Raw genomic sequence first — 25,308 nt, 5'->3', positions numbered from 1 at the left:
TTTTTTTTCTGCCACAGGACTACTCCTGCATTGCCACTGAGAAATTCTGATCTCATCCTGGAATCCCTACATTTCTGTGGGGCCACAGAAAGCATTGCAAGAGACCTTTGTCCATTTTATTCAGGGACCGAAGCCCAGAGGAGAATGAGGCAGCGCTTCAGGCTGCAGTGGAAGAGAGGACGCGTGACCATGCAGTCCTGTGAGTGCGTGAGGAATCCAGTAAAGCCACGATTTCTATAATTTGCATCACTCTTAATCATCTAATTCATATTTAGATGGAGAGGAGGCAAGAAAGGAAGGAGCAGTGGAACTGCCATAGTTTAAATAATTTCTAGATCTCCATTTCCATAGGGGTGAAGCAGAACTTATTGATTCTCCTTATTTTGGCTGGGCTAGAGTTAATGGTTTCCTAGCACTGATACAGTGCTGTGTCTTGGAGTTAGGATCAGGCTAATGCTTATAGCACACCAGTGTTTTGGTTGTTGCGGAGCAGTGCTTGCACTGAATGAAGGCACAAGGAGCTACATGGGGAAGGGGCTCAAACTCTGTTAAGCCTTCTCACGCTATCCCATAACTCTTTGTTGTGCTCTGGCGAACCTCTGGCTTTTATCAGATTGCATTTGCACAGGCTAAGGGGCTTTTTTAAGAGGGCATTCACAGTGTGATCTCCATGCTTAGGCTGATAGGAAGTAATAACATAAAAAGATATTGAATTGTGTTCTGTGCTTGTTTAGTGACCTGCAGTATTGCTTTGGCTGAGGAGCAGTCAGCAGCACATTGGGCTGTACTCACCTAATGCAAATGGTTTCTGTGACGGTGCCTTTCCCAGTGCAGAGCTGCCCACCTCACTCAGGTTAGTCACAAACGCCTTTTGCTCCATCACACCCAGCTGCATTGCTTCTGAAATAAATAGGAATAAATAAGGAATATTCATTGTAATTGTATTTCCTTAAAACCAATTCCTTAATACTAAGGTAAACCAATTCCTTACTGCTGATCTTCCTGCTTTCTAGAGGCTTCCACCACCTTCTATACTGTTGAAGCTATTTTCTGTGGCTCCATTCTTAACATAAATGTCTAAATAAGCTTGTGTGCTTTAAAGCAGTCCGAGCTGCATATCTAAAGCCAGTTTTTGTGTGCAGCATCAGGTAGTTTTGTTTCTTGGCTTCTCAAGACACTGGCACTCTGATGAAGGCAATCCCACCTCTCTGTTGGCTTTTAAAACATGGTTATCACTTACCAGAATCCCTCACAGAACAGCGGTGGGGCTGTTGTAGCATTTGGAAGAGCTGCACGTGGTAGGTGAGCAGGTTTGTCCTCTAACATGAAACAGAGTGAAATTGGAAGTAATCAGCACAGTGTTGAAAAAAGATTTCACAAGACTGAATAACAACAGTTGATAAAGCAGCAGACTAAATTCTACATCAGTCCAAGCAACATGCCTGGGGTTTTAACACTGATAACACAGAGAGAAACTTGCAGCTGCCACACTGAGCAGGAAGTCTTGGGATTACTTTTATTTTAGAGCGACGTTCTGCTAGGCTGTAGCTTAAACAACTGGAAGGGCTTCAGAGTTTACTAGAAACAAAACAAGGACCTTAACTCAGTGAATCCATTGGTACCCACAAACGCAGAAAGAACAACAATCTGCAGCAGCAGAGATGAACAAAGGTAAGGCACATATATGTGCAAAAGTTCTTTTGTCTTCTGCACTGAGAAAAGGGGCTGAGAACGGGATGAAGGCAGAGAAAAATCACAAAGAAAATGACTGATTTCCTGCACCTCAAGAAATTAACTATCAAGCCACTAATCTGTAAGCTGTATAAAGCTGGGATGGGTTTAAAAGCAGTCAGCTAAGTTAACGACAGCTAAATGGGTCTGCTCACTGTGTAGAAATACTCCTCAGCTCAGGAAGCCCACGTGCCGCTGTTACCAATGGGGGTTATCAGGAGCAGGGTCCTTTTCTTCCTCATTTCTCCTGCCATCTATTACTGTCTCTCTGAGCCAGATCAGCTGTGTGTGCCCGCTTGAAGAAGTAAGCTGCGAACCAAATCTGTATTATAAAAGGAGGGCTCAAAATGTGGAACATTTCTCATTTGTGTAAACAGCCCTGTGTATTAATCACAGAACTACTGGCATAATCGAACATTTTAAAGAACAAATGGAACTTTTCTAGCAGCTGGTTTCAGTTTATTAGATGAGACATTAATAGCATTCCAGCAGTGCCTCCAGCTAGAGGGAATGAGGCCCACAGCAGTACTTGATTATTACTGTATTTTCATATACTATGTCTACAAGGATAAAAATTGGTTTGGAAGTGGAAGCTGACTTTAGAGCCCTCTGATTCCTTACTGAGATCCAGCCCTTTTATGGCTGTTGGTTGCCTTTGCCTGCTGCAGATGAAGAAATGTTGTATTCTCAAAGTTAGAGCTCACTGGCACGTGACACTCCCTCCTCACATTTGAGTTCTGTAGCCCCTTAGGCTTCGTAATACCATCGCAACAGTAATTTAAGTGTGCCAAAATACAGACAGATTGGCATTAACGCTGTTTGAAAAACCACTTTTTTCCCTTTGAGGAAGTTTTCCGATGCTTTGTGTCCCCTTTTAGACTCTAAATACTGGTCAGAGTTTGGTATAAATACCATCTACATCCTTACGATGCAGCCCATCTGTATAGCAAAGAGCACATACATAAAGAACTGTTTTTCTGCTGATTTTTTTTTTCTGTTGACAAGTTCTGTATTAGAAAAGCACTTACACCAAGCCACGTTTTGCACAACAGCAATTTTTCTGATTCTCCCAATGCACGTTCCCTGCAAATACCTACATTTTAATTATTTCCTGTTAAAATTAGTTCATGAATTCTCTCCCTAGAAGTCTTATATCTCGATGTTTAATTGAAATGAGAAACAAACATTGTTATAGAGGGTACCCCAGTGTTCTGATAGAATCCCATATCCCAGGAACAGCTACGGTCAGGTTGGGTTACAGTGAACCTCACCATGTGGGTTATGAAGGTGAATTCAAAGAGCAGCTGAAAAACTGTCCAGAGGCTTTACTTAAGCATTCTGTGTCCTTGGCCAGAAATGTGCTGCTGAGGAGCAGGAGGTTTCTCTGAGGGCAAAGGGCAGGAGACCCAATTCCTGAATAGCATAGAAAAACTGATTTGGAAAATCAAAAAGAGATCAAATTGTTGGCTTTTTCGGTAGCATCTTTTGTATAGCATTGATACATACTGTGTAACCATGTAAGTGTAACCACAAATAAAAAGTGTTTCTAGGAAACATTGTACCAGTTATTGAAACATCGCTAATTCTCTAAGATAAAAGGAAAACTTCAGTGACAGCAATGGCTGGGAAGAAAATACACTCTCAAGAGCTGGTACCTTAGCAGATGGCAGATCAAGCAGAGGCAGGGTAGGTCAGCACTTGACCTGCAGTCTAGATAGCCATGGAATCCACAGAGAGGAATGGAGTATTGATTTCTATCACCTTGAGGATGGTGATGTTCGTCTGTCCGATGCTGACAGTCTCTCTCTTTTTGTGTTGTTTTTCCCCTGTAAAAAAGGAGCACTGACAGCTCACCTGCTGTTCTGAAGTACTCTCTGAGCCCAAGGCAGTAGGGCTGCATCCTTTAGCCAGGTGATGGGGATACATTTGGGAATGATTTCATGAACTGCAGAGTTAATACTTACTGTTATAAATGGCTGTTGTTATATAACTAGTATAACTATTTCAGCAAAATTCAATATGAAGACTGGCTGAGGAACCAGCCTGCACAATAGAACAGGGTCCAGAAAACAGAGTGATAAGGATACATTGATGTGCCTACAGACAGATGTAACTCACTTTGCTTGCAGTGGGATTAGTCTGCAGATAAGAGGACTATTTTACTATTGAACGTTTTCCAAATAGTCCATGAATTAGGACTTTAAAAGTGTTTTAGGCTTTAAAAGTGCTGGCTTGAGAAATGTTAAGTATGCTTCCTAATAGCCCAGAATGACTCACAAGGCATTGTGGTTGACACCAATTGCATTTTAAAGGTCTTCATCCACAGCGGGCTCAGAAAAAATAATTTAGATGCATCCGAATATTGAAATGGTTTGGAAATCATTAAAATTTCCCTAAATATCACATACATTCTTCAAATGAGAGTTAATGCAGGAATAAAAAGCAGATAAAGTAAGCAAGCTAACCATAAATATAATTAAAATGAGTAAATTTCATTTATATAAACTCCAAATGCCATTTTCTATCTGTAGACCACGCAGTGATAACTGGCAGATAAATGTGATGTGCTTTAGAGATAAGATAACAATTTCTGAGACCGAGATCAAGGTTTCAGTTATGAGAGAAATCAGAAAAGAAAATGAGCTGCCCATTTCTAACATCTGGGCTTCACATCAAAAGGAGGCAGAGCTGCCACTTCAGAAGAGAAGCATTTTTCTTAAGAGTTCAACATCTACAGTAATTGCTCGCATTGTGCACACGGGAACTGCAGGATCCGTGCCATGAGGGAAACCAGACAATACGAGGCAAGTCACTGGCACCTATGAGGTTAGCGATGGATCTTCCAGCGTTCTATCCTTAGCTGTCTTCTTGGTGCTCGGGTTACAAATGAAAAAGGGGCTGGGGAACACACAGCATTTTTAACAGTCACTGTCTAAAACATGAAGCCATGTCTGTGGTTTATCCCAGAGATGCAATTCAATGCAATCTTAGTACAGCACAAAATAAGGGTGGTTTCTTTCTTAGTTTTATGGTGATGGTTTTTCTGTTAACAAGCAGATTTTCTTCATATCGAGGTCTACAACTAACAAAATGTAGTTAACAGTAACATCCTGCAGAGTTATGTTGACAAGGTATTATTGATTGCTGCAGTCTTGCTTGTGTGGTAAAAGAATATAAAGATGAAAAACCAGTCATTCGTAGTATCAAATCAAGGGCATAAATGTCCTTTAACAGGTGGGACAGTTATCATTCTGTTCATACTGAAGTGACAGTATGGAATATGGAACAAACCTGGGGTAACCTGGTCCAACAATAAGGCCATTTGGTTCTTCAAGTAGGGAAAGATGAGAAGCACTTAGCTCACCTGGCAGCACTGTCTGGTCCTGCAATGCATTTGGGTGTCTCCTGCTGAACAATATAAGCAGAAGCACTTGCATCGTTTTCTCTGCATTTTGCAGTGATGTCTTCCAGCTGCTCATGGCCAAATTTAGCCCTAGAAAAACCAAGAATTTCAGCAAGTACTTTTACTGGCAAGCTGCTTACTGGTAGGACTAAAATAGATGCTACTTTAATACATAAGACTTGAAAGATTATGAGCTGCACCCTTTTTGGATGCCACATTTCATAACCCATCATGTTTCTTCACCTTTAGCTAAGTCTCATTTCATATTTGACTTGAATTTCTGAGTGAAAATAACTACTGACACAACTATTGGGCTGTTCTACCTATAGCAACCGACAGCCACAAGTCCCACTCAGCAGGGCCTCAGAACACTGGAATCCATTGAGCTTGCTTCTGGATGTTTTGGGATTTAGCTCTCATGTAATATTGAGGAGATTCCTGTATTGAACAGACATTGTTTAAAAATTGCCTCAGATCATATTTGTATAATAGAGAATAGAACAGAGCCTTGTGCTCCCCCTACACCATAAATCAGGCAAGGACTGAAATAGGGCTACTTACAAGAACTAATTGTTCGAGTTCCATGGCAGTTTGCACCTGAATGCTGACCACCGTATTGAAGAGGTGCTGCTTATACAACTACTGGGTTCACATGCTGCTGCCTGCATGTCGGTGAGTAAAATAAATCCTCTTCCCTCGTATTTTGAGAATGAAAATCTTTAATGTGCTTTCCCTTAGACTAGGGAGCAGCTCTACCAGCAGAAAGACCACTTTCTCTTCCCTCTTTTCTGTGGAACCACCTTTGCTCAACCACCTGCTGTTCCTAATTCAAAAAAACATCAATAATCTTAAAAGTAATTTTCTGGTTCCTCCTGTTGGAACCATTCTTCTTCTTAAGGAATAACGTCTTGTGACTGAGAAACCCACCTAAACATGGTTTTTAAGTAAGAGGTCTCTTGAGTTAGGACTTTGATGATGAAACACTTCCTGTGACCTTCAGCAGAGTCTAAATTTAATACCTTTCCCAGACCAGATTAAATCATTTTGATTAGCAGATGACAGATGAAAAAGCAAGGGTCTATTTCTGTGCAGATATCCTTACCCTCTAGCAGAGGTGGTCCTTCTGACCGCCCACAGCATCTCACTTCTTTGTTGAATCACACGAGGGTGATGCCAGATGCTGCAGTTACTGATAGAAATTCTTTTCACGGAGATACATTAATGTATCCTGGACATAAAAAGAAAAAAGAACTGGAAACAGAATGCAATTATTCTTATTTTTAATCACGCTAGCAAAATATACCTTGTGAGAAGTATTTATCACAAAAACATTTAGGAAATGGTGTATTTTCCTCTTGAAGTGTTAATGCACATTTACCTTTCCAATACAGTAGATACCTAATAAAAAACAGGCTAACTATTTTAATAGTCTGTAATTTTTCTTGTTTTTCCAGTATATGCAAAGCTTATTTGATAAATATTATTCAATTACACGAGAAAACTAGTAGGCTAGCTGTCTGCCAGGCATATTTCTGATTTTTTCTGGTTTATTTAATTTGCTTTATTTGATTATTTAGGGAAAAAGGAGCCTGTAAATTTTCAGTAATAAGTGACCTGTGGTGCTGTAAGAAAGACAGAATGGAGAGGGGAGGAAGGTGTGGGGGGAGGAAGAGAAAAAAGGAAAGAAAGAGAGTGCAAGTGGTTTGGGACTCGGGGTGGGACTCTGGACCGGACCATAGCAACTCTTTGCCCCGGGCTGTTTCAGATGGCCATGAAGCAAAGCCCACGCTGCCCTCGCACTGCTGTGGTTTGACTCCTACTTTGGGTACTCTCATCTCTCCCGTTTTGTTTGATTTGGTTACACGTTGTCGTTGTGTTTTCTCTTGGTTAGAACCATCTGCTGGCTCTCCGCTCTTCCCTCCTTTCCCGAATTGCGTGTTCCGGGCACCCGTTACAAAAACAAATTATGGTTTTGAATACAGACATCTCAATCTGTGCAGTGATCTCTTCTTGAACCTATAAATAGTCTGAGATGGTGCTTCCAAAAGTTACAAATCACTCTTACTTTACTTCTATTGCCAAATTAATGCAGGTTCATAAGCTACGATGGCCGACATTTGGCTCTAATTTGCTGCCTACAAAAGAAGTGATCCAAGAGGAGCGACTGGCACAGCAGTGAATTGGGATCTTCTTTTTTATTCTGTTAGGTATCTAAACAAGATAAAAAATAACAACTAAGAACGCAGGCTCAAAATGGAAGCATGAATCACAAAACCTTCTGCTGCCTTTCCTGCGTTGTTCATTAAGAGGTGAAAGTTGATAAAACATACCCATAGATCAGTATTTGTAGACTACCAGTCAGATGGTTGTTCCTCAAAGTAACCAGTTTTTCTCTGCTTGGCGAGTGGAATGAATGTTTCCTTCCTCCTTGTAAGAAACAAAAGCCCCGAGTAACACCCAGGAAGCAGAATGACCACAAAAACCAGGGAAATGGTAACGTATTCTGTGGGTACACCTGGGTTTGAAAGAGTCCGTGTCACTGTTTGCCCAGGAAAACAGTGCTACTCTATAGGAAGTACCACAAGCATAATCATTCTGTTCTCTTTCAAGGAAACATTTTGGCCCACATGCTAAAGAAGATGGCATGGTGCCCTGACTTAGAGAAGACAGGGATTTCAAGACATAAGTGAGAGCTTACTGTGTTGTTCTCTTAAGGCAGCTTGTTACTGTTTTGAATGCTCGCAATTCCTGTCAAAGCACTTTAGCTGTGCTTTATGAAGAAAAACAGAGTACATCAATCTCAGATTCTGTACACCAATCTGTAAAGCATTTAAAATCACCTTTTACTTGACAGAAGACATTATGAAATATGCGCACACAAAAATTCAAGAGCAGAAATGAAGATTGAAAGTGGTGTGAGGAAATGAACAAAGAGATCAGGTTCAGTTGTAGCTCAGGAGTTAAACTGCGGCAGTTCTATTAAAATCTGATAATACAGAAAGGGTATTGTACTCATATGTATTTATAGTGTGTATATATATATGTATATTAAGTACTCATATGTACTTTTTATTAACAGAAATACCTTTACATGTGGAGCTGAAACTAGTCATAGAATCAGAAGACATCACTCTATACTGGACTTACATGCCAAGGTCTGGTAGCAGGGCAGTGCTCCATGTCAGATCCAGCAGCTCCGAAGGGATCCTCTGCTGCACGCAGCTGAGCTGTGGTGATGCTGGGTGTGTTCTGGGACAGCAGATTTAAGACAGGGAAACACTGGTGCACAGCAACAGCTGGGAAAGAGGAATGAGGATTGTCAGCACTTAAATGTTTCAACAAGCATCTTAACAGGTCACACAAGGTTCTGCATCTACAGACAACTGTCTCAATAGAATGAGAGTGGACTGTACCTCCTACCATAGCCTGACATCTGAGACTTACAGGTCAAAGAAATTGTGCCTTCCAATGAATAATACATAAGAATTGCTGGAGTATAGGTCCTTCATAACTTTAATTTTTTTTGCCCGTGTCCATTGCTGAGTAAGAAAAGAGCCTTGTAGAGAAAAATCTAGCAGTCCTTAATGAAGAAAGTTAACGGGATTTAATCCATTTAGTTACCTTTATAAATTTGTGAGGTCATTCCAGTTAATAAAAAATTTGATTTGATTTCCTCTACATATTAAAAAAGAAAAGCCAGCTGTTTAATCACAATCTGTGTTTTCTTAAACTTCTTTCAGAGGCTTTAAAAGAAGACAAAGAAATCCCACCTTATGCGGATAGTATTCTGAGCACTATAACAAGATAGAAAATCTTAATTTGAGAAAGCATTTATCTCTGCTTTCCTTCTTGTTAATGAATCACAGGTATTCACTGAACAGTCAGCTCTATAATCTGCCTGATTAGAAGAACGGTAAGAAAAGTTAGCAAAACGAAATGAAAACCAAGAGTTTACAGAAGTGGGAGCAGTGTGACCAGAGGAGCACAATGCATCAACCTACACAGTAAGTGGTCTTTAACAGAATAATCCTTTGCTTAGGGCTCAAGTTTTTGCATAATATATATGAGATCATTGCTTTCATGCAACCTACAAGTCACAAAGAAGCTTGCATTTTTTTTTCTTGCAACTTCAACAGAGAAATACAGTAGATGTACTGCTATTAAACTGTAAAAAAAAAAAAAAAAAAAAAAAAAAAGCACGAAAAAGTTCAAAAAGACAAACATCACTGCACTCAGTAATTATTGTATTTGCCTGTTTATCTGAAACTGCTGCCCAGATTTTGAGGTTCCATTTGGACTAGATCTATTTGAGATCTGACTGATTGTAACCCAAAAATGAAAAAAAAAAAAAAAAAAAAAATGCACGAACGCACTGATATTTAACTATATATAAACCATGGAAGCTTCCCTTAAGCATAAAGTTTAACCAAACATTGCAAATGTACCGGAGCCAAAGAAGTGCATAAGTAATTTCCATGCATACAAGTGGTCTGAGTCTTTTGTCCCCGTAGGAAGCCATTAATCTCCCAGGTACAAAAAAACCTAGATTCCCTGATTATCGGTCTGGTTTGCTCCTTTCTCTGTTTTTCTTTTGATGAAAGGTCTAAATTTTCCCATCTCTTTGACAGTAGAGAGCAGAAGCAAGTAGAAACCGAGAAACTTTTCTTATTCGATACTAAGAAGTTGACATCTAATACTCCAATTTGAAGCAGCCAGAAGGCTTCTTCACTTCTATTTCTTGGGATGATAATAACAAAGTAAACTGAAGAAATCTGTTAGAACCTATAGGCCAAAGAATAGAGAATATAGCTTTTCCTGGATTCAATAAGAGAAAATGGAGCATCACGGTTTGCCTGCCTACACCGCTAATAAGAAACCAGACCTTTGTTACTGCCTGGCCCTTGGAAAAGAAGCCAGGTACTACTGAAAGGTTCGGGAGGAATTCAAAAGGAAGTGAAAGGATATATTTATTCTCATAAGAACAATAAGTATTTATTCAGGACTGCCCTGTGGGCTTCATTAAGGTCTTAGAGAACTCTCAGTGTATAATCTTGAGAGATATTAACAATGAGAATTTTGGAAACAGATGAGAAGAAAGGTCACTGGCAATTGTTCTGTGTATTATATGAATAGTTTTTAGTTGCAGACGAGAAAATAGGTCTACTTAAGTGTTAGATTATAAGCATATAGTCCTTGGAAACTCACATATGTCCTTACAACATGCAGTTTTCGAAAGTTTTAATGGACAGATGTAATAAGGATTTATTTATAACTCTCGCATGCCACAGGGGCGTGCTTTCAGTTAGTTCAGTAACATAGCTGATAATGTTAAAGGGGTGCTGAATATTCATTGTATTTTATTGGATCAGTAGCACATAATTGTTTAGTGAAAGTGATAGAAGAAAATGGAGTTGCTTTCATCAAAAAACATCTGCTTCTGTTGGCTTCTTCTTTGCAAAAACTTGGCATAGAGAACCAAGGTCTGATTAAACAAGCAATATTTCTCAGTACTGCTAGATAAGAAAATATTGTCTTACATAGTGCAGTTCTAAGTACAATAAATTGTAAATATGCAGCATTTAATAGAAGGATAGATGGACATTTTTGGACAAGAGATTAGTTACCTTCTTGTTTTTTGTAACATTGGCAGATGTTTAAGTTATACCTTCTGCAATTTTATCAGTAATGGTAAAGTAAAAGAGGCTAATAGCCACATATTACACAGTCATGGCTCTTAGAATGTCAGCTTATAAGGGTAATTGCTGATGTTCAAATGGCAAAAGGCAAAGCTCTCAATCCAACCACTTCCCTTATGGTGCAGATTCAGGTACCAACTAACATTAAAAAAAAAGACTCCTGTTTTTGCATTTTCTTTTTCTTTGTGAGATTTATCTGAAGAAAAGAGCTGACTGGAGGACGTGTTCTGTTTCATACAAGCTCTGTGTCAAAAAGCGCTAGCAGCAATCTGACTTACCTCTATTGCAGCTACAAACAGTTTAGGACACGTACAGTGATAAGATGCTGCAACATAGAAAATCCTAATAAAAGCAAATTGAAACAAACAAAAAAATCACCTTGAGCAAAGCCTGACACTGGAGAAGAATCCACAGAGGTTGGGGATTTTCCACCTTTGGCAACACAGTGAAGGCTCTGAGGAGCTGCCTCTGTTGATGTGCTACGTACAGCAGCTGATCCAGGTGAGTTCTTGAGCTTTTTTCCAATGTGGTCACTGCATCAACCTATGAAAGCAATCAAAAGAAATTCAGTAGTCCAGGAAGTATTAAGTTAATTAAACCTGGTTTGCTATAGATTATATAAATTACAGTTGTTGGCTTGCTTCATTTGTAGCATTTTGATAAATGATACATTTGATAAATGAAACACTGATAATCTCTGTTATTTTTCTGGAAAGCAGACTAAAGAGAGCACAGATAAAATGGGACAAGGACATAAAGAATATGAAAAGGAGTGATGGTCCTACAGCGGTGCAAAAGAACAACCAAGGAAGTGTTAAGGACATTGAGACGGCAAGTTAGGGAAGCTGGGAAGTTAAGATGTTGCATGTGCTGGGATCGATCACAGAGGTAAAAATGCAGATTATGTCTTAACATAAATAGGCCTGAAATACTTGTAAGAAACATGCTGTGCACAGGTCTTGCTCACACAGGTAGGAATATAGGCAGACTGGAGAGAGTGCCCATTTGAAATGTTTCATTTCTGGAGTATGTAGTAGGCCCGTATTATACACGGCACCTTCCCTGAATCTGTTCTCTACAGAAGCCTCCACTGAAATCCCCTAATACTGGATTTCTTAAGATTCCTTTTCTATCCATATAGCTACCGAGTCTTTCCTAATCACCAAACTCTGCAGATTTTTTTCTCGCAGATTAATCCAATCCTACTTATTCCCTGGGATAATCACTGAACACTTTTCTCATTGTTTAGAAGAGCGTCACTGTGAGTGCAATTACCCAAAGTTAATTTAGGCCCCTACAGAAGAGCTCCATGTCAAACATTCCAGTGCAATCAATGGATAGTTAGCTATGTGGTCACTGAAACCACATGTAGATGGTTCTATCAGCTTAAGTGGTGTCACCCTTGACCATTCTGATTTCCTCTCCGCTATCACAGGAGCTCGATATCTAACATCTATGTAAGTAAGTTCCTCAAGCTAAGAAGCTGAATCTCGTCCTGTATGTCATTTACTTCTTTATTCTCTAAATTTTCCTTGGGGAACATGATTATCTCAGAGCCTTAAATGCATTTTTTCCTGTAATTAGAGAACTCGGGTGGGAGGCAGTGCTATGCAAATGAAATTAGCATGATGGAAAATTCAGTCCTCCCCAGACCATAATTCACTGCAGTCTTTCTAGGGCCGTTTAAGAGATTTGTTTGGGAATTTGTCTGTGCGCCTTTTTCTAAGGATACATTTTAACAGACTGTCTGCACCTTAATAGCCCTTGGTTTTGGCTTGCCTCAAACTTCCAGCTTTCTGCTGATTTCTCCCAAGCAAATAAGCAGATACCTTGCATTGAGCAAATGCTGATCTAAATTAAGAGCACGGGCTCCCTCTGTAGCCACTGGAAAGAATAAGCACCATTCATGCCTACAAAAGACAAAAAGCCATAAAGTAAGCAGCTTTCCTACCCTTTCTCTCCCCCATCCCCCCCCAATTGAATTCATAAACATCCTTTTTCAGCAATAGAAAACCATTGTGTGGGTAACTAATTCAACCTATCCTGCATGTGATAATATTGGCATTTTTATTCTGCAGACCCATGGAAAATGTCACATGCAGCAGAGATAACTGACATTTCTCCCCCTCACTCCACAGTCAGTCTTTAAACTTAAAAAAAAAAAAAAAAAAAAAAAGGCCTATATGTCTAACTCGTATGTCCAAAGCATCGATGGAAATGAGGATTTTGAAAGCTCTTAAGCACTCGTGTTCCCATTGAGAATCAGAAGTGATTCTCAGTGCTCAGCGCACATCAGGATCTCACTATAGATCCTAACAAATGTAACTGAAGTTTTGCATCCTCCTGAATCACAAGTGAGAACAAAGATAATTTTAAGGTAAATTTCAGCCTTGCATAATCTCTTCTGAACCATAATCTCTTCTCAACAGATCATAACATTTATTACTTCTGCTGGAGCTGAAATGCTACATTTGAAAGTTAGGCCACTGAGAATAGATTTAAGCCTGAGATGAAATTGTTTTAGCTGGGTTGGTTTAGTGTTTTGAAGGTTTTCAGGTGTGATGTGGAGAACACTTTGTGCCTTTTATTTGCTATTAGTGCATTCTCACCCCAGGGCTTCAGGTGAAAAAGACTTAGAGGTGAGAAATCAGAACATCATTGTTTCCCTATTTCTTTTTCCATTGAGAAGATGTGGGAGCACTCCCTGTTCAGATAACGCTTCCCTGTCAGAGAACAAGTGTGCCAAACCCTTTCCACATCTGGAAAACTTCCTTTGTAAATTTTAAGTGATTTCAAAGCCAGTGCAGAAATTCTAACTGAGTTATAATGTTATGTCAGATAAGGGACTAATGTTATTTGCAATGTATGCGAAGTTTTGTTTGTTTTTTTTTTTAAACAAACTGCATTTTTAGTTTGTTTAACGTTGCAATGTATGCAATATACAAACACTACATTTGAACCAAGATCAGAGTTATCATGTTTGATTGTGAGAGGAGTGTCTGTGAAACCATTCCCTTCCCTGATTGGCCCTATAATATAAATGACAGTGGTGGAGCAGAGGCTCTACTACATGCAGCCACTTTGCCCAAATAGCAGTAATCTGGGGATGCAGGGGACTAGAAAAATACAGCAGGATCCGCAACATATATTGATCCACTATAGAGAGAACCAGGAACCCTGACAAATGGTATTTCTTAGAATTTCTATTTCAGAATCTCGGGGCTTTCCTCAGGCTATTATATAAACTCTCATTAGGAGAGCTTCTATTTCAGTCTGACATCTTTAGGAAATTAAGCTTGTGTAATTGCATTGGCTGGCAACCCATCCTTGATAGGTTTGAAGCTGTTGGCTAATTGTCACTAAATCTGCCAAATATTTGTTTCTCCTTTAAGTTTTATGTAGAATTAAGCAATATTTTTCACAGTATTATTGTGTTTATAGCAATATTATTATTTTCAGAACATTCCTCCAAACCTTTTGCTCTATTTTTTCTTTCTTAAATACACTAGTAGCCTAAAAATCAATGTGCCTCCTGAAGTGAAAACCATTTTAAAAGATTTATTATGGAGACAGTTTTGTTGTAATGATATATGTAGTGTGAATAACAGCACTATTAGCACACTGAGTGGTCTAATAACAGGAAATTATTGGTTGATACCAGTGTAATTTGGATCAGAAAATGGCCCTTCATACGGAAGGTACCTATAATATTTAGTTCTATTTGACACTGAGCTGCAGGTGGTAAAATGGACAAAAGATACTCTCAGTGAAAATTGCAGGAATTACAAATTGGAAAAATGGGAGAAAAACAATAGTAAAAGCTTTGGGAGGACAAAGAAAAGGACCTTTCACCTATTCCTGCCTTTGTTTTATGTTTTTTGTTTCCTAAAGAAAAAAAATACCCTACCATATTTTCAGTTCTACATCCATTAAGGAAGCAGCAAGTTCTACACATAGGAAGGAAAAAAATAATCCAGAGGTTTCTCAAACACTTACAGAGTAAACTACCTTAAAAGTGATACAGCTGTGTATCTACATGACTTTCAGATATATGCAATGTCATCAGCTTCTGCCTTGATAGGTTAATAATGAGCAGCTGAGGTACCAAGAGCTGGGTAATACAGCTGCTCTGTGATAATGTCTCCATTTACCAGCAAACTATCATTATGTTTTTAGATCTTTGGAGCCATTCACAGTCTTGCTGGCATCCAGAATTCTTCATAGCTCTTGGACACCCAGAGCTGTCAGTGTCTGTACTCTACTGGAAATTAATGTATGTCTTTCCCTTTCAGAATTAGATTTTGTCACAGAAAGCCTTGAACTTGTGACCTCCATGCTCAGTTACGGTAAACTTATGAATTTACAGTTAAAACACCAATATTACAAAATCTATAATAGTTTCCAGTGCAGAAAAGAACAGTAACTGAACTTGCTTGTGGTACTACATGTCAGTGGCTCACCAGTAAATACTGAAACAGACTCAAAGACAGACATCATCTCCACAGCTCTTAATAGAATCAGTTCTAGTCAGTTGGATGATGACCTCCCCCTGATAGAATAGTTTCTTCCTGTAACATCAAAGTTTTGCTGGGATTACGCCAGTATATGGGAGTCAGTTGTGTCTTGTAACTCATCTCTCAAGTCTAGAATTCACTTTGACTACTTATATAAAATTAGAGGTTTTGCATACATACCTGAAGACGGTCTCTAAGCACCTTGATACCACCTGGGAAGAAAAACACATTTTTCATGAAACTGAGCATCACTGTGTGAATACTTTCACTATTTATTTACTGCATCCTTTATCCTGGCTGTACAGCTTCAGTAGCAGAATCATTTCTTCCTTTTTCACTTATCTCTCAGTAAGCTCCACAGGAAAAAGAGCCACTGTATCTCCAGCTCCTGCTGAAATACACCTCAAATCCACTTTTTCCAGATCATTCTATATAAACAGTCATTCATTGTTCTTACAGTTTTTGTTAAAAAATTAAATAGATTGTATTACCACATCAATCACAACTAAAAGACATTTTTGCTGTTCAACCCATACTGAGTTGGGATTTTTCTCTGGATTTAACACTTCCTCACAAAATGAAACCAAGAAATACATCAGTGGAGGAATCAGATGCTGAAGAGCCACCTCAGTAGGAAAATAAACCACGGAGTTGAGCAGAAGGCTGTTTTTAAGCTGAACTATGAAAGCCAGGCTTCAGACCAAACTGTAATTCTCCTCTCTAAGCAGTGAGGTTTAGAACTCTTAAGGAAGAAAAGAAACCATGGAAAATCGTGAGAATGATAGCATCAATTGTAGGAATGGCAGATAAAATGATTTAATTGACACTAACCTAAAGACAGATTTACACGAAACGTATAATGGGAAAATGATGGATTAACAGCTTGAGTAAACGAAGAGGCTTTCTTTTTCATCTGACTCTAGTGAAGATGGAGAGGTCATTTTTCCCTTCAATTTTGACAAGATGCAAGAACTGTGATGCAAATTTGGAATAAAATATACACGCTAATGCACACTGTTTCAAGTACTTTTTATCAGCGCTTGAAAAACAAACCAGCAGCCAAAGATAACAGAATTAATACATTTGTATCATTCTGCTTGAATGCAAATCCTGGCTTTGTAATTGTACTCAAATAACACAAAGAAAACACTCGGTATGTCAGAGATGCTTCAAGTTTGAGAGAAGATACCTGTTTTTTTAAGAGCTGAAAGCCAGAAAGCACATCTTTAATAAAGTGTAGAAAAACAGCACTTCACACCAGAAAATGCATTGCTGTTTTCTAGATCTATCTATTCTGAATTATAAGAGTAGCGTGTCACCTGTCAGAACGTCCTCAACAAATGATACAAAACATCAAGGTAAGTTTCTTGCTTCACATTAATGTGCATTAGCATTTAACAGTTATATAAAATAAACTTCATTCAAGCAGTTTTAGATCTGGAATTCAGTGGCGAACAGATAATTGCAGTGTTATGGCTTCTGACAAAGAAGTTGGAAAACAGAGCTACAAGACACAGCTTCTGCCATTAGCCAGGAATATGAACATTATGCTACTTAAGTATAAATGCTATTTGCTTCTAAACTAATAGAAAGTAGGATATTGTATTACCTGCTAGCAGCCTTTACTCTATATCCAAGTTCACACACACACAATAGAAGTTTGAAAATATTAAGCAGCTTCAGAAAGAGGAGCCAGATGGAAGTATAACATTCTGTACAACATCTCTTATGTTCTTTGTACTGAGAGAAGAGCTGAGGGGACTTACACTGGTAAAATATGACTTGGCAGGGTATATTCCCTGACACTGGGAAATGACATTAGGATCTTTGTCTGTGTAATTTGGTTTTTCACATACCTACACTGGCTGATAAGATAAACAACTGAATCTTTACAGGCTGGAATTCTGTAGTTAAGATGCTGGGGTGTGCCTAGCCACTGGGGAGAGCTGCATTTCTACCCTTCACACAAGACCTTCAGAACAACGGGGGAAAATAAAAAGACATGATAACTCAGATACAAAACGTTGCTGTATTGCATCCTAGGCAACGAACAAACAGATTTCTGACCTACCCCAAATGCAGCAAAGAATTACAAAGCAGCACTAAAGTAAAACGACTTGAGTGTCTTTAGCTCTATTTGCTGTGACGCTGGGGCAAAGGGGCTTGTAAATCAAAGGACTTCATGGGGCTGTGAGAGCCCGAGGAAACAAGCAGAGGGATGAGGGGGGAGAGAAAGAGTTTGTGTGTGCGTGTGTGTGTAGTCCTTAGCTTTCCCAAATGCAATGCCCAAACACTGCAAATCTTGCACATAGCCGTTTTTATTTAGCTCTGCTTCCGTAGCTGATTCAGTGAAAAGCAAGCTGCATTCAGCCGTGTCTGCTTGGTCTCCACTGATAAGCACACTGCAACGCATGCCAGACTGCTGAGGACAGAGCTCCTCTCGCTGCCAGCTTGCCCAAGGCCACCCTAATTATGGCTAATTGCCTGGACAGTTATCTCTCTGCAGCCTGCGTCGTGCTTCCAAAAGCCTCTAATTGAATTGCTATAATTTTTGCCCTTTCCTAATGCGGTGGGTTGGTGAGGTAAAATGACCCACGGGAGGCGGAGTGTGGGGGGGCTCCACAGCCCATAAAGAGCGGAGGGGACGAAGGGCGGCCGTGCAGAGCCGTGCCCGCGCACCGGGGCCATGCAGTGAGCGCCCGCCTGGAGCAGCCACTGGGACCGCAGCTGCGGGACATCCCAGCACCCGTGGGACATTCCGGCATCAGCCGTGGGACAGCCATCTCGTCACCTGCCAGCTCCCTGTGAGACACCGTTGTGCCCCAGCTCAAGGTACTCAGCCCCTTCCCATCTCTCGGCCTTGTCCCGCTGCCCCCCAGAGGGAATCGGGGTGCGGGCTCCCATGGGAGGAAGGCTCATCCTCACCCCTCATCAGTGGCCAGTTTGCTCACCTGCTACGCGGATCCAAGCTAGAAGCCCGGCAGCGAGCGACCTGAAGCTTACCCTGGTGCGGTTTCTTTTCAGATGCAGAGGTGTGCGGGTTTCCTGTTTCTGTCTTTAATCCTTTGTGCCGCCCTGTCAGAAACGTTCGGACTGGTTCTGTCTGTAAGTACTCATCTCCCAAAGGGGTGCTTTTCTCCGGGCAACAACCATGTCAAAGCCGACAAGCGACGGCGAGCTCTTTCCTTATATACCCAGCAGTTAGACGAGCTGTAGCACTCGCACATGTGGGGCTGCTAATTAATTAAATGCCAGGCTTTTGAATAATAGCTCCCGTGTCACAAAGAATAAGAAACAAAGGTCTAGAGCAAAATTCAATGGATTTCCATCTCTGACTGAGAAGAGGTGGTGCAGATATGGATCTTTTATAGAAACTGTCACATAAATTCAAGCAATTAATAGAAAAAAAATGTGCTGTTTGCTAAATGATTGTCTGGAAATAAAGTTAATAAGCAAAGTCAAAACTGCTATCTCCAAACTGTGGTGTGCATTTTCACTTATAGTATGTGAAATCTTTACAGCACATGGATGTCAACAACTGTCTGGGGAGAAGGCAGGAGCTAGTGGTGGTAAATGCTTTGATATTATTATACTACTTAATTTTCTCCAAAGTTATCTTATTTCAAACCTTTGGAAGACACTATTGCTAAGAAAGTATCCATTTGGGTGCCGATTGCCTTCTTGTCTTCAGCAAGCGTTGTTCAAGCACTAATCTACTTGCATTTCTCTTTCTTTGAGGCAAAAGAAAAAAGGGGCTGGACTTTGAACAGTGCCGGTTACCTGCTTGGGCCACGTAAGTCGAGCACCCTTTTTAGCACTGTTTCAAAACTCAGAAGTTTCTTCTTGTAAAACTTGTTTGTTGTGTGCTACTCACTTATCTGACAGCTACACCGAGCCTGCAAAGACTGAATGCTTGTTTAGATATTTGTTATGTGCCTGTTACAGAACTGAGTTGCCTTTGGCATTAATTGTTGTTTTGTAATGCTGGAATACCTGATACACAGATGCACATCTCGGCGCTTTGTGTGCTGCTGACCTGTAATTTCCATATGAAAAATACATCCTTGTTTTTTTCCTTTTTCCTGGAAGTGTTACAGTTAAAATCTATTTGAAAATGGCTCTATTATAGCACTGTTTAAAAAAATACATATATACAAAGAAATTAGAACAGTAACAAAGTGCAAAGTTATGTCTAAAACTATAACAGTTCACTGTGTTGATATATTCTCAGTCTCAGTGACACATGACAAATGCAACAACTCTCCATATACAGAGCACATAAATGGGTACATGAAAACTGACTGATGCATCTTAAACGTGTTCAGTGGCTGTGTAGATTAGTGCCCTGCAGCAGATCTAACCAAACTGACAAATATCGAAATGTGCTTTTCAAATGCCGTTTATCTAAGACTGGGTAATAGGAATCATCCTTTGTTGCAGGTCGTATTGATCACCTTTTAATGATAAAGGAAATGCCCATTGCAAGGGGAGAAGAGGCACCAGGGGCATGTAAGATAGTTTACATGAATAATCTTGCAAAATTTATCTGTAGCTCGTTCTTTTAGTAAACACCTTGACAAAACTTTCTAATAGCAGGGGAAAGGGTAGCAAGGACAACCTCCCAGACTACACCCAAACGTACAAACTTATTTTTTACTTTGAACTTTCACTGAATTCAGTAACAGCTTTGACAAGTATGTAGACACTGTATTGGGTCTGAAAATGATAGAAATCATAACCACGAATGTGGAAGAGAGGTTATTGTAGTGACCTTTTTTGCCATTTTGTACATAAGCGTCCAACTAAAGCGTTCATTGTGATCTTGTCATTGAAATCCACGAAAGGAAAAGGTTGCTGCTGAGTTGATTAACTCCTCTGATTTCTTATTTATTTGTCAGATGCAGTAGATAACCACAGATCTTTTAACGACAAACATGGTTTCACCGGTAAACGTGAAATACAGCCTGAGGAGGATATAAAAGCAGGTAAGTCAATTCTGGAAGTTAGTACTGTTGTTTTTTTTAAATGTCTTATTTTAGTGACTATCACTGATCTGATTTCACTGTTTAGATATAAGGTTACTCACACACTTTTGCAGATATCCCACTAAATATTGGTGAGGAAGACAATTAGAATTTCACCCTCTCAGAAAAGAAGTGTGCTTAAACTCTCTGTTGCCTTGGAAGAAGTTCCGTAATTGTATTACTTTAAAAGCAGCATGATTGATTTCACTTTAAACACATTTGTTTTTCTTACTGTGTACGCAATTCAGTATATCAGACTTCACCGTAGTTGATCGAGAGCTCATTTCTGTTTAAGAAGTGAGATCACTCTTCTCAGTAGGGAAACCAACAGAAACTGGCAAATATTTTTTGAATTTGATATTATGGAGCTGAAACCAACCGATTTAGATTTCTATGACACTGCTTATGTTAGAAGATTGCCATTCATTTAAAATAACCTCTCCAAGTTGTTTTGCAATGTTCTTATATATATGTAATTTGGATTGTTTTCATTAAAGCTGGAGAACTGGCTTTGTCCAAAAACTAAGACAAGTCCATTAAAAGTCAAGTCAAATTAACACTTAGCTCAGATTTTGTGTTTCCAGAATGAGTTCCAGTTTAGTGATGGTTTATAGCCATATATTAAAGCAACAGCAAAACAAGAATTATTTCCTCTGCATTAGTATAAAAATACCAATACTTCACCAGGAAAACAGCATTTGCAGTCTAAAGGTACAGTGCACGAAGCTGCAATTGGCTATACAAAATCAAAATCATGTATACTCACTGGAACGTGTGTATTCTCAGCTCCCTAATATATATATATATAATAAATATCAGATTACGAATGAAATATGATGATGAATATAACCATATTAATCAGAATTTTTTCTTGCCTTAAAATTTCTCATCAATCTTTTTCATGTGGGCTGCACAGCTCTGTCTGGTCTGTACAGAAGTTAATCATTTCTAGTGTCATGGAACAACTCCCCCAGCACTCGCCTGCTGCAAAAGCTGCCTTTCAGGCTATTTTCTGAGATGAAACATGTCCTCGGTGATAACATGAAGGGACAGTATTTTCACCAGTGCGATAATGGAGTGTGAGTCAGATTCTGCCACCCATCTCTTCTATGTGTAGTGAACTAAAACAGTGCAAAATTACCTACAATTGGTTCTCTAATATGGAACAAGCTTCCTCCTTGTTGATAAAAAGCAGATGTCTCCACTTCTTAGGTTTGTGTGTTGTGTATGTTTCTGTTTTGTTTTGTTTTGTTTTGCAGTGCACACATCAAACACATTACTCATTTTCCCAAGTACAACAACAAGCTTAGAGAACATTTGATTATCTGGGCTATTTTAGAAGTATCAAAAAGCCAACTTGCACAAGATTAAAGAGATTAAATAGGGTTTGTTTTATAGATGCAAAAACACATCCTTCTGAGCCTCTAGATAAGCCCCAGGCCCAGTTCTTAGGACTGTAAATCAATTCTATGTCACTTTGCATCTACTTGGGAACAAAGTCAGATCTCATGCAGAACTTTTAAGTGTTCTGTAAAGCTGATGTTTTTGCTGCATTTATCCTTCTGTTTCATCTCAAGGTAGCAGACACAAAAGGGGGAGTTTAGACCAAAGGATAACTGTCTTCTACAATTGGGCTCACGGCCTCAAGAGTCAGGATCATTAAGCTGTCATAGTAGCTCCTCTGTAGCAGTGACATACAAAGCTGTGCAATTTCTGTTTTGAGAATTGCAGCTGCACACCTGAAAGTTGCTTTGCTCTTATGTGAAACAAGGAATTCCATTTGAAGCATTTTTTTTTCACATTGTCTTTTCAGAAACCTTATGAGTTTAGCCACAATGTTACATGCAATTAATAGATACGTTTACACCATGTTAACATTAAGTAAGAACCCATTTATTTTTTAGGAAATATTGGAAGACCGCTGGCTGATGAGAACATTGTGCGCACAGTCGTCGAGTTTTTGACTTACTTGCATCTTAAAGGTTAGTGAATATCTTTTAAATACAGTTATATTTAGCAGGAGCACTGAAGATCTGTTTCTGTTGGCCTTTCTCCTGTGACATCGGGGACTAGTCTTGAATGTACAAGTCTGCTGCCGATTTGCCTGTATTTCTGGGAGCAAGGGTGGGAGGAAGGTGAGGAAGTCAGTTCTACTTGAACATACCTAGAAAGGCATCTGACTTCACGAGTACAGGCAGTCCTGTCAAAACGCAGGTAATTAAATACCCAGTGCTAGAGGTTTGTAGTATTATTTGATTACTCACGGCACTGTGTAAATAGAAAGTGACTACTAAAACGTTACGGAGCCAGCGCAAAGCCAGACATCTTTGGTCTAATTTTTTTAATGATTTGCATCCACCCAAGCAAAATAATTTTCACTACTGAAAACATCAACTTAATGCTTACTTAATCAAATCTGCATCTGTTACAAGAACTCTTTACAGCCAGAAGTGAAGGCCTGAGAGAATTCAAATACATACATCTGTTCAAAGAACATTATTAGCATGTATATTTACTGTGGATAAATAATTAGCTTGTTTAGCGTTCCCCTGTAAAGGAGCCCTAGAAATTTATTTCCATACCTTGCTATCTGAGCCTAGGGAAGCAAAAGTAATGACTGGATAAAAAAGCAAAGAATGTGAAACATGCAAAGCGTGAGAGTCCACTGTGTTGAATAGGCTCATACCTACTGAGCTGTCAGCCAAGAAAATAAATTGCATCTCATAGAAATACCAATGATTTCTTCCCATGGAAGGATGAGGAATAAAAAACAGGTGTAGAATAGCTGTAACTATCCACTCCTTATTTAGCATAGCAATGCCTAACACCTACTTTTATTCAGGAAAAGCTGGTATTGCTATTTGTCCTTGGAGTACAGAAAAATAGTATCTCCAGATCATATCAAATCACTTTTTCACAAGACAGCTCTTGTATTCCCAGGTTATAAAAGACAGAATATGATCACATGATCCCCTAACAGTAGGTATTGCCACGATTTAATATAAACTTTTACACAGGATCAGAACCATGAATTTACTGCTTACAGTTAACAGAAAATATATTTTAAAAAGTATAAGTCTGTAATTGGTTCTTATGTTTTACTTGCCAAGATTGTTACGCACAGTTACATACCTGCTAATTCATTTTTTTCCTTCTTTGAAGAGGCGGGAGCACTTGACAATTTACCTTCACCAGAGGAAACAAACGAGTCCTGAAGAAGAACGCATTTTTATTTTGTCGTAGTGTAAATCTGAATCAATTCTATACAAAAGATCCAGAGGAACAAAAGATAAGATGTATTGTTTTCATCAATCTGGGAAATGGTAAATGATGTTCTGCCTCTTTGGTTTTGTTTTTCTCTCCTGTAATGTTATGGTGTCAAATGTTGGCTTTGTAAATTTTTTCTGTAGGTAAATGATGAAATAAAAATAAACAGCAACTATTTTTTTTTGTTTCCCTTTAAAAAGCACAGGACCATTCACATACCAATCCCAGGTTAAATGGTAAGATTATGCTGCGTCTCTACCCACAAAATAGAACATAAATACTACATTTGGAGAATCATAGCTCACTGAGACACAGGAAAAGTTCAGCTCCAGACTGTTACCATCATACAATCTTTTAAAGTCACAGATCTGCTTGTACTCCTGTATTTCACGGAAATCCTTCTTCCCGTTCATCTGCTCATAGACACAAAATAAGCTCATGTTCTCTTGGCATTTAATATTATTCATCTTTAATAAACCAGCCTACAGGCTGACACTGTTACATAATATAAATGCAATTGTAATAGGTTCACACTATGCCATCACAAATACTGGGTTCGTACTCTTTAATGAGGAGACTCTACTGCCATAAAGTAGTTTAAAAAAATTAATTTTTGAGGTGCCTTAATTTGGGTCCAGCAAGCACATGTTTAATTACTCTGACGAGTTTTGATGTAGCAGGACTGGGGTGTGAGGCCGATAAAGGGGAAATGGCACAGGAGAAATGTGGATAACTTTCAGAGTATGAAGAATCTTATAAAGGTTCCTCACATTTGATTTTGACATTCTATGTAGTACAATGAAATACCGTCCTTTCAAAATGCTGTTTTCTGGAGCACACAGACTGCCAGAGGCTTTGCAGAACATCATTACATAATCTGTTTTTCACTTTTAGTGTAGCAGAGTACAGTCTAGATGCCAAACCGTTAGCGACTAATCTGAAAGCACAAGGCCATTTTGCCCTGTCTCTTTGCTCTTCCTCCAAGAACCACTCCGACTATGATTCAATGTCTGATACGCGCTTCTCAAAAATACCCCAAAACAACTCCTATCTTTGTGTACATTTCATTAACTTGCCCACCCCTGTGTATCATCTCTCACTTGTGTTTAGCATTAGTTTAACCTTTGGTCTTACAAAGATAAAAGCCCAAGCTTTATAAATAAGGAAAACTTTGTTGCAATGTTCGCTAATGCAATGAAATTATTTGGTGTTCAAATCTAATAGTGAAAATGAACAGAAGGCTTGCATGTTTCTGAATAACTGGATAATAAAATGGCAGATGAAATTACATGCTGATGCAAGCAAAGTAATTTGCACTGAGGAAAACAATTCTAATTGTGCATACGCATAATCACGGCCTAAATTATCTCCAGAAAAACAGCTTAGACTCATTGTACCTCAGTTCTCTAAAATGTCATTCTAAACCTCAGCAGCATTTTCAAAGGCAAATGGAATGCTAGAAATTGTAATGAAAGCAGGCAAAAATTCAAAAACATCACTATGTTTTCCCATTCGTTTGGCACCATTTGTACTTCTGGTCACCACACTGAAAGAAGAGGGTACTCTGGAACCAGAAAAGCTATCAAGAAATATTTTGAGGGTCTTCATCAGCAGTAAACAACTATTAAAAGCAGGGAGACCAAAGAGGCCGTGACTCATTAGTTGAAGAGAGT

General features: G+C 39.1%; 1 protein-coding gene and 1 long non-coding RNA gene across 4 annotated transcripts; one reads left to right on the top strand and one right to left on the bottom strand.

Annotated features, from left to right (window-relative positions):
* LOC107314519 lies at nucleotides 1-18,450 on the bottom strand. Of its 2 annotated transcripts, none has more exons than XR_001555478.2 (8): nucleotides 18,348-18,450; nucleotides 15,525-15,556; nucleotides 12,660-12,740; nucleotides 11,209-11,373; nucleotides 8,282-8,430; nucleotides 6,237-6,362; nucleotides 5,096-5,224; nucleotides 1-3,557 (listed from the first exon to the last, which is right to left on the bottom strand). It is a non-coding gene; the product is annotated as an uncharacterized LOC107314519 (long non-coding RNA). The 2 variants fall into 2 exon arrangements; XR_001555477.2 differs by having other exon boundaries at nucleotides 18,296-18,401.
* GAL (galanin and GMAP prepropeptide) lies at nucleotides 13,763-23,812 on the top strand. Of its 2 annotated transcripts, XM_032445185.1 has the most exons (7): nucleotides 13,763-18,176; nucleotides 18,369-18,449; nucleotides 19,083-19,137; nucleotides 19,785-19,853; nucleotides 20,243-20,329; nucleotides 22,273-22,350; nucleotides 23,531-23,812. In XM_032445185.1, exons 2-7 carry the CDS (start codon nucleotides 18,369-18,371, stop codon nucleotides 23,581-23,583), a joined length of 423 nt encoding a protein of 140 aa, XP_032301076.1. In that variant the 5' UTR covers nucleotides 13,763-18,176; the 3' UTR covers nucleotides 23,584-23,812. The 2 variants fall into 2 exon arrangements, with proteins under 2 accessions (XP_032301076.1, XP_015719289.1); XM_015863803.2 differs by lacking the exon at nucleotides 19,785-19,853 and having other exon boundaries at nucleotides 15,812-18,176.
* Nucleotides 23,813-25,308: the final 1,496 nt, after the last annotated feature.

This window comes from Coturnix japonica, chromosome 5 (assembly GCF_001577835.2).
Source record: "Coturnix japonica isolate 7356 chromosome 5, Coturnix japonica 2.1, whole genome shotgun sequence".
NCBI classification, from domain to species: domain Eukaryota; kingdom Metazoa; phylum Chordata; class Aves; order Galliformes; family Phasianidae; genus Coturnix; species Coturnix japonica.
The sequence above is the reverse complement of the archived record's forward strand: the minus strand, read 5'-3'. Positions and strand labels throughout refer to the sequence as shown.

Excerpts from the sequence above, each read along its gene's own strand:
- GAL (XM_032445185.1), top strand. The coding sequence starts at position 18,369 with ATGCAGAGGTGTGCGGGTTTCCTGTTTCTGTCTTTAATCCTTTGTGCC. Across the intron at positions 18,450-19,082 it reads CGTTCGGACTGGTTCTGTCT|GCAAAAGAAAAAAGGGGCTG; the intron begins GTAAGTACTCAT and ends TCTTTCTTTGAG. Across the intron at positions 22,351-23,530 it reads GACTTACTTGCATCTTAAAG|AGGCGGGAGCACTTGACAAT; the intron begins GTTAGTGAATAT and ends CCTTCTTTGAAG.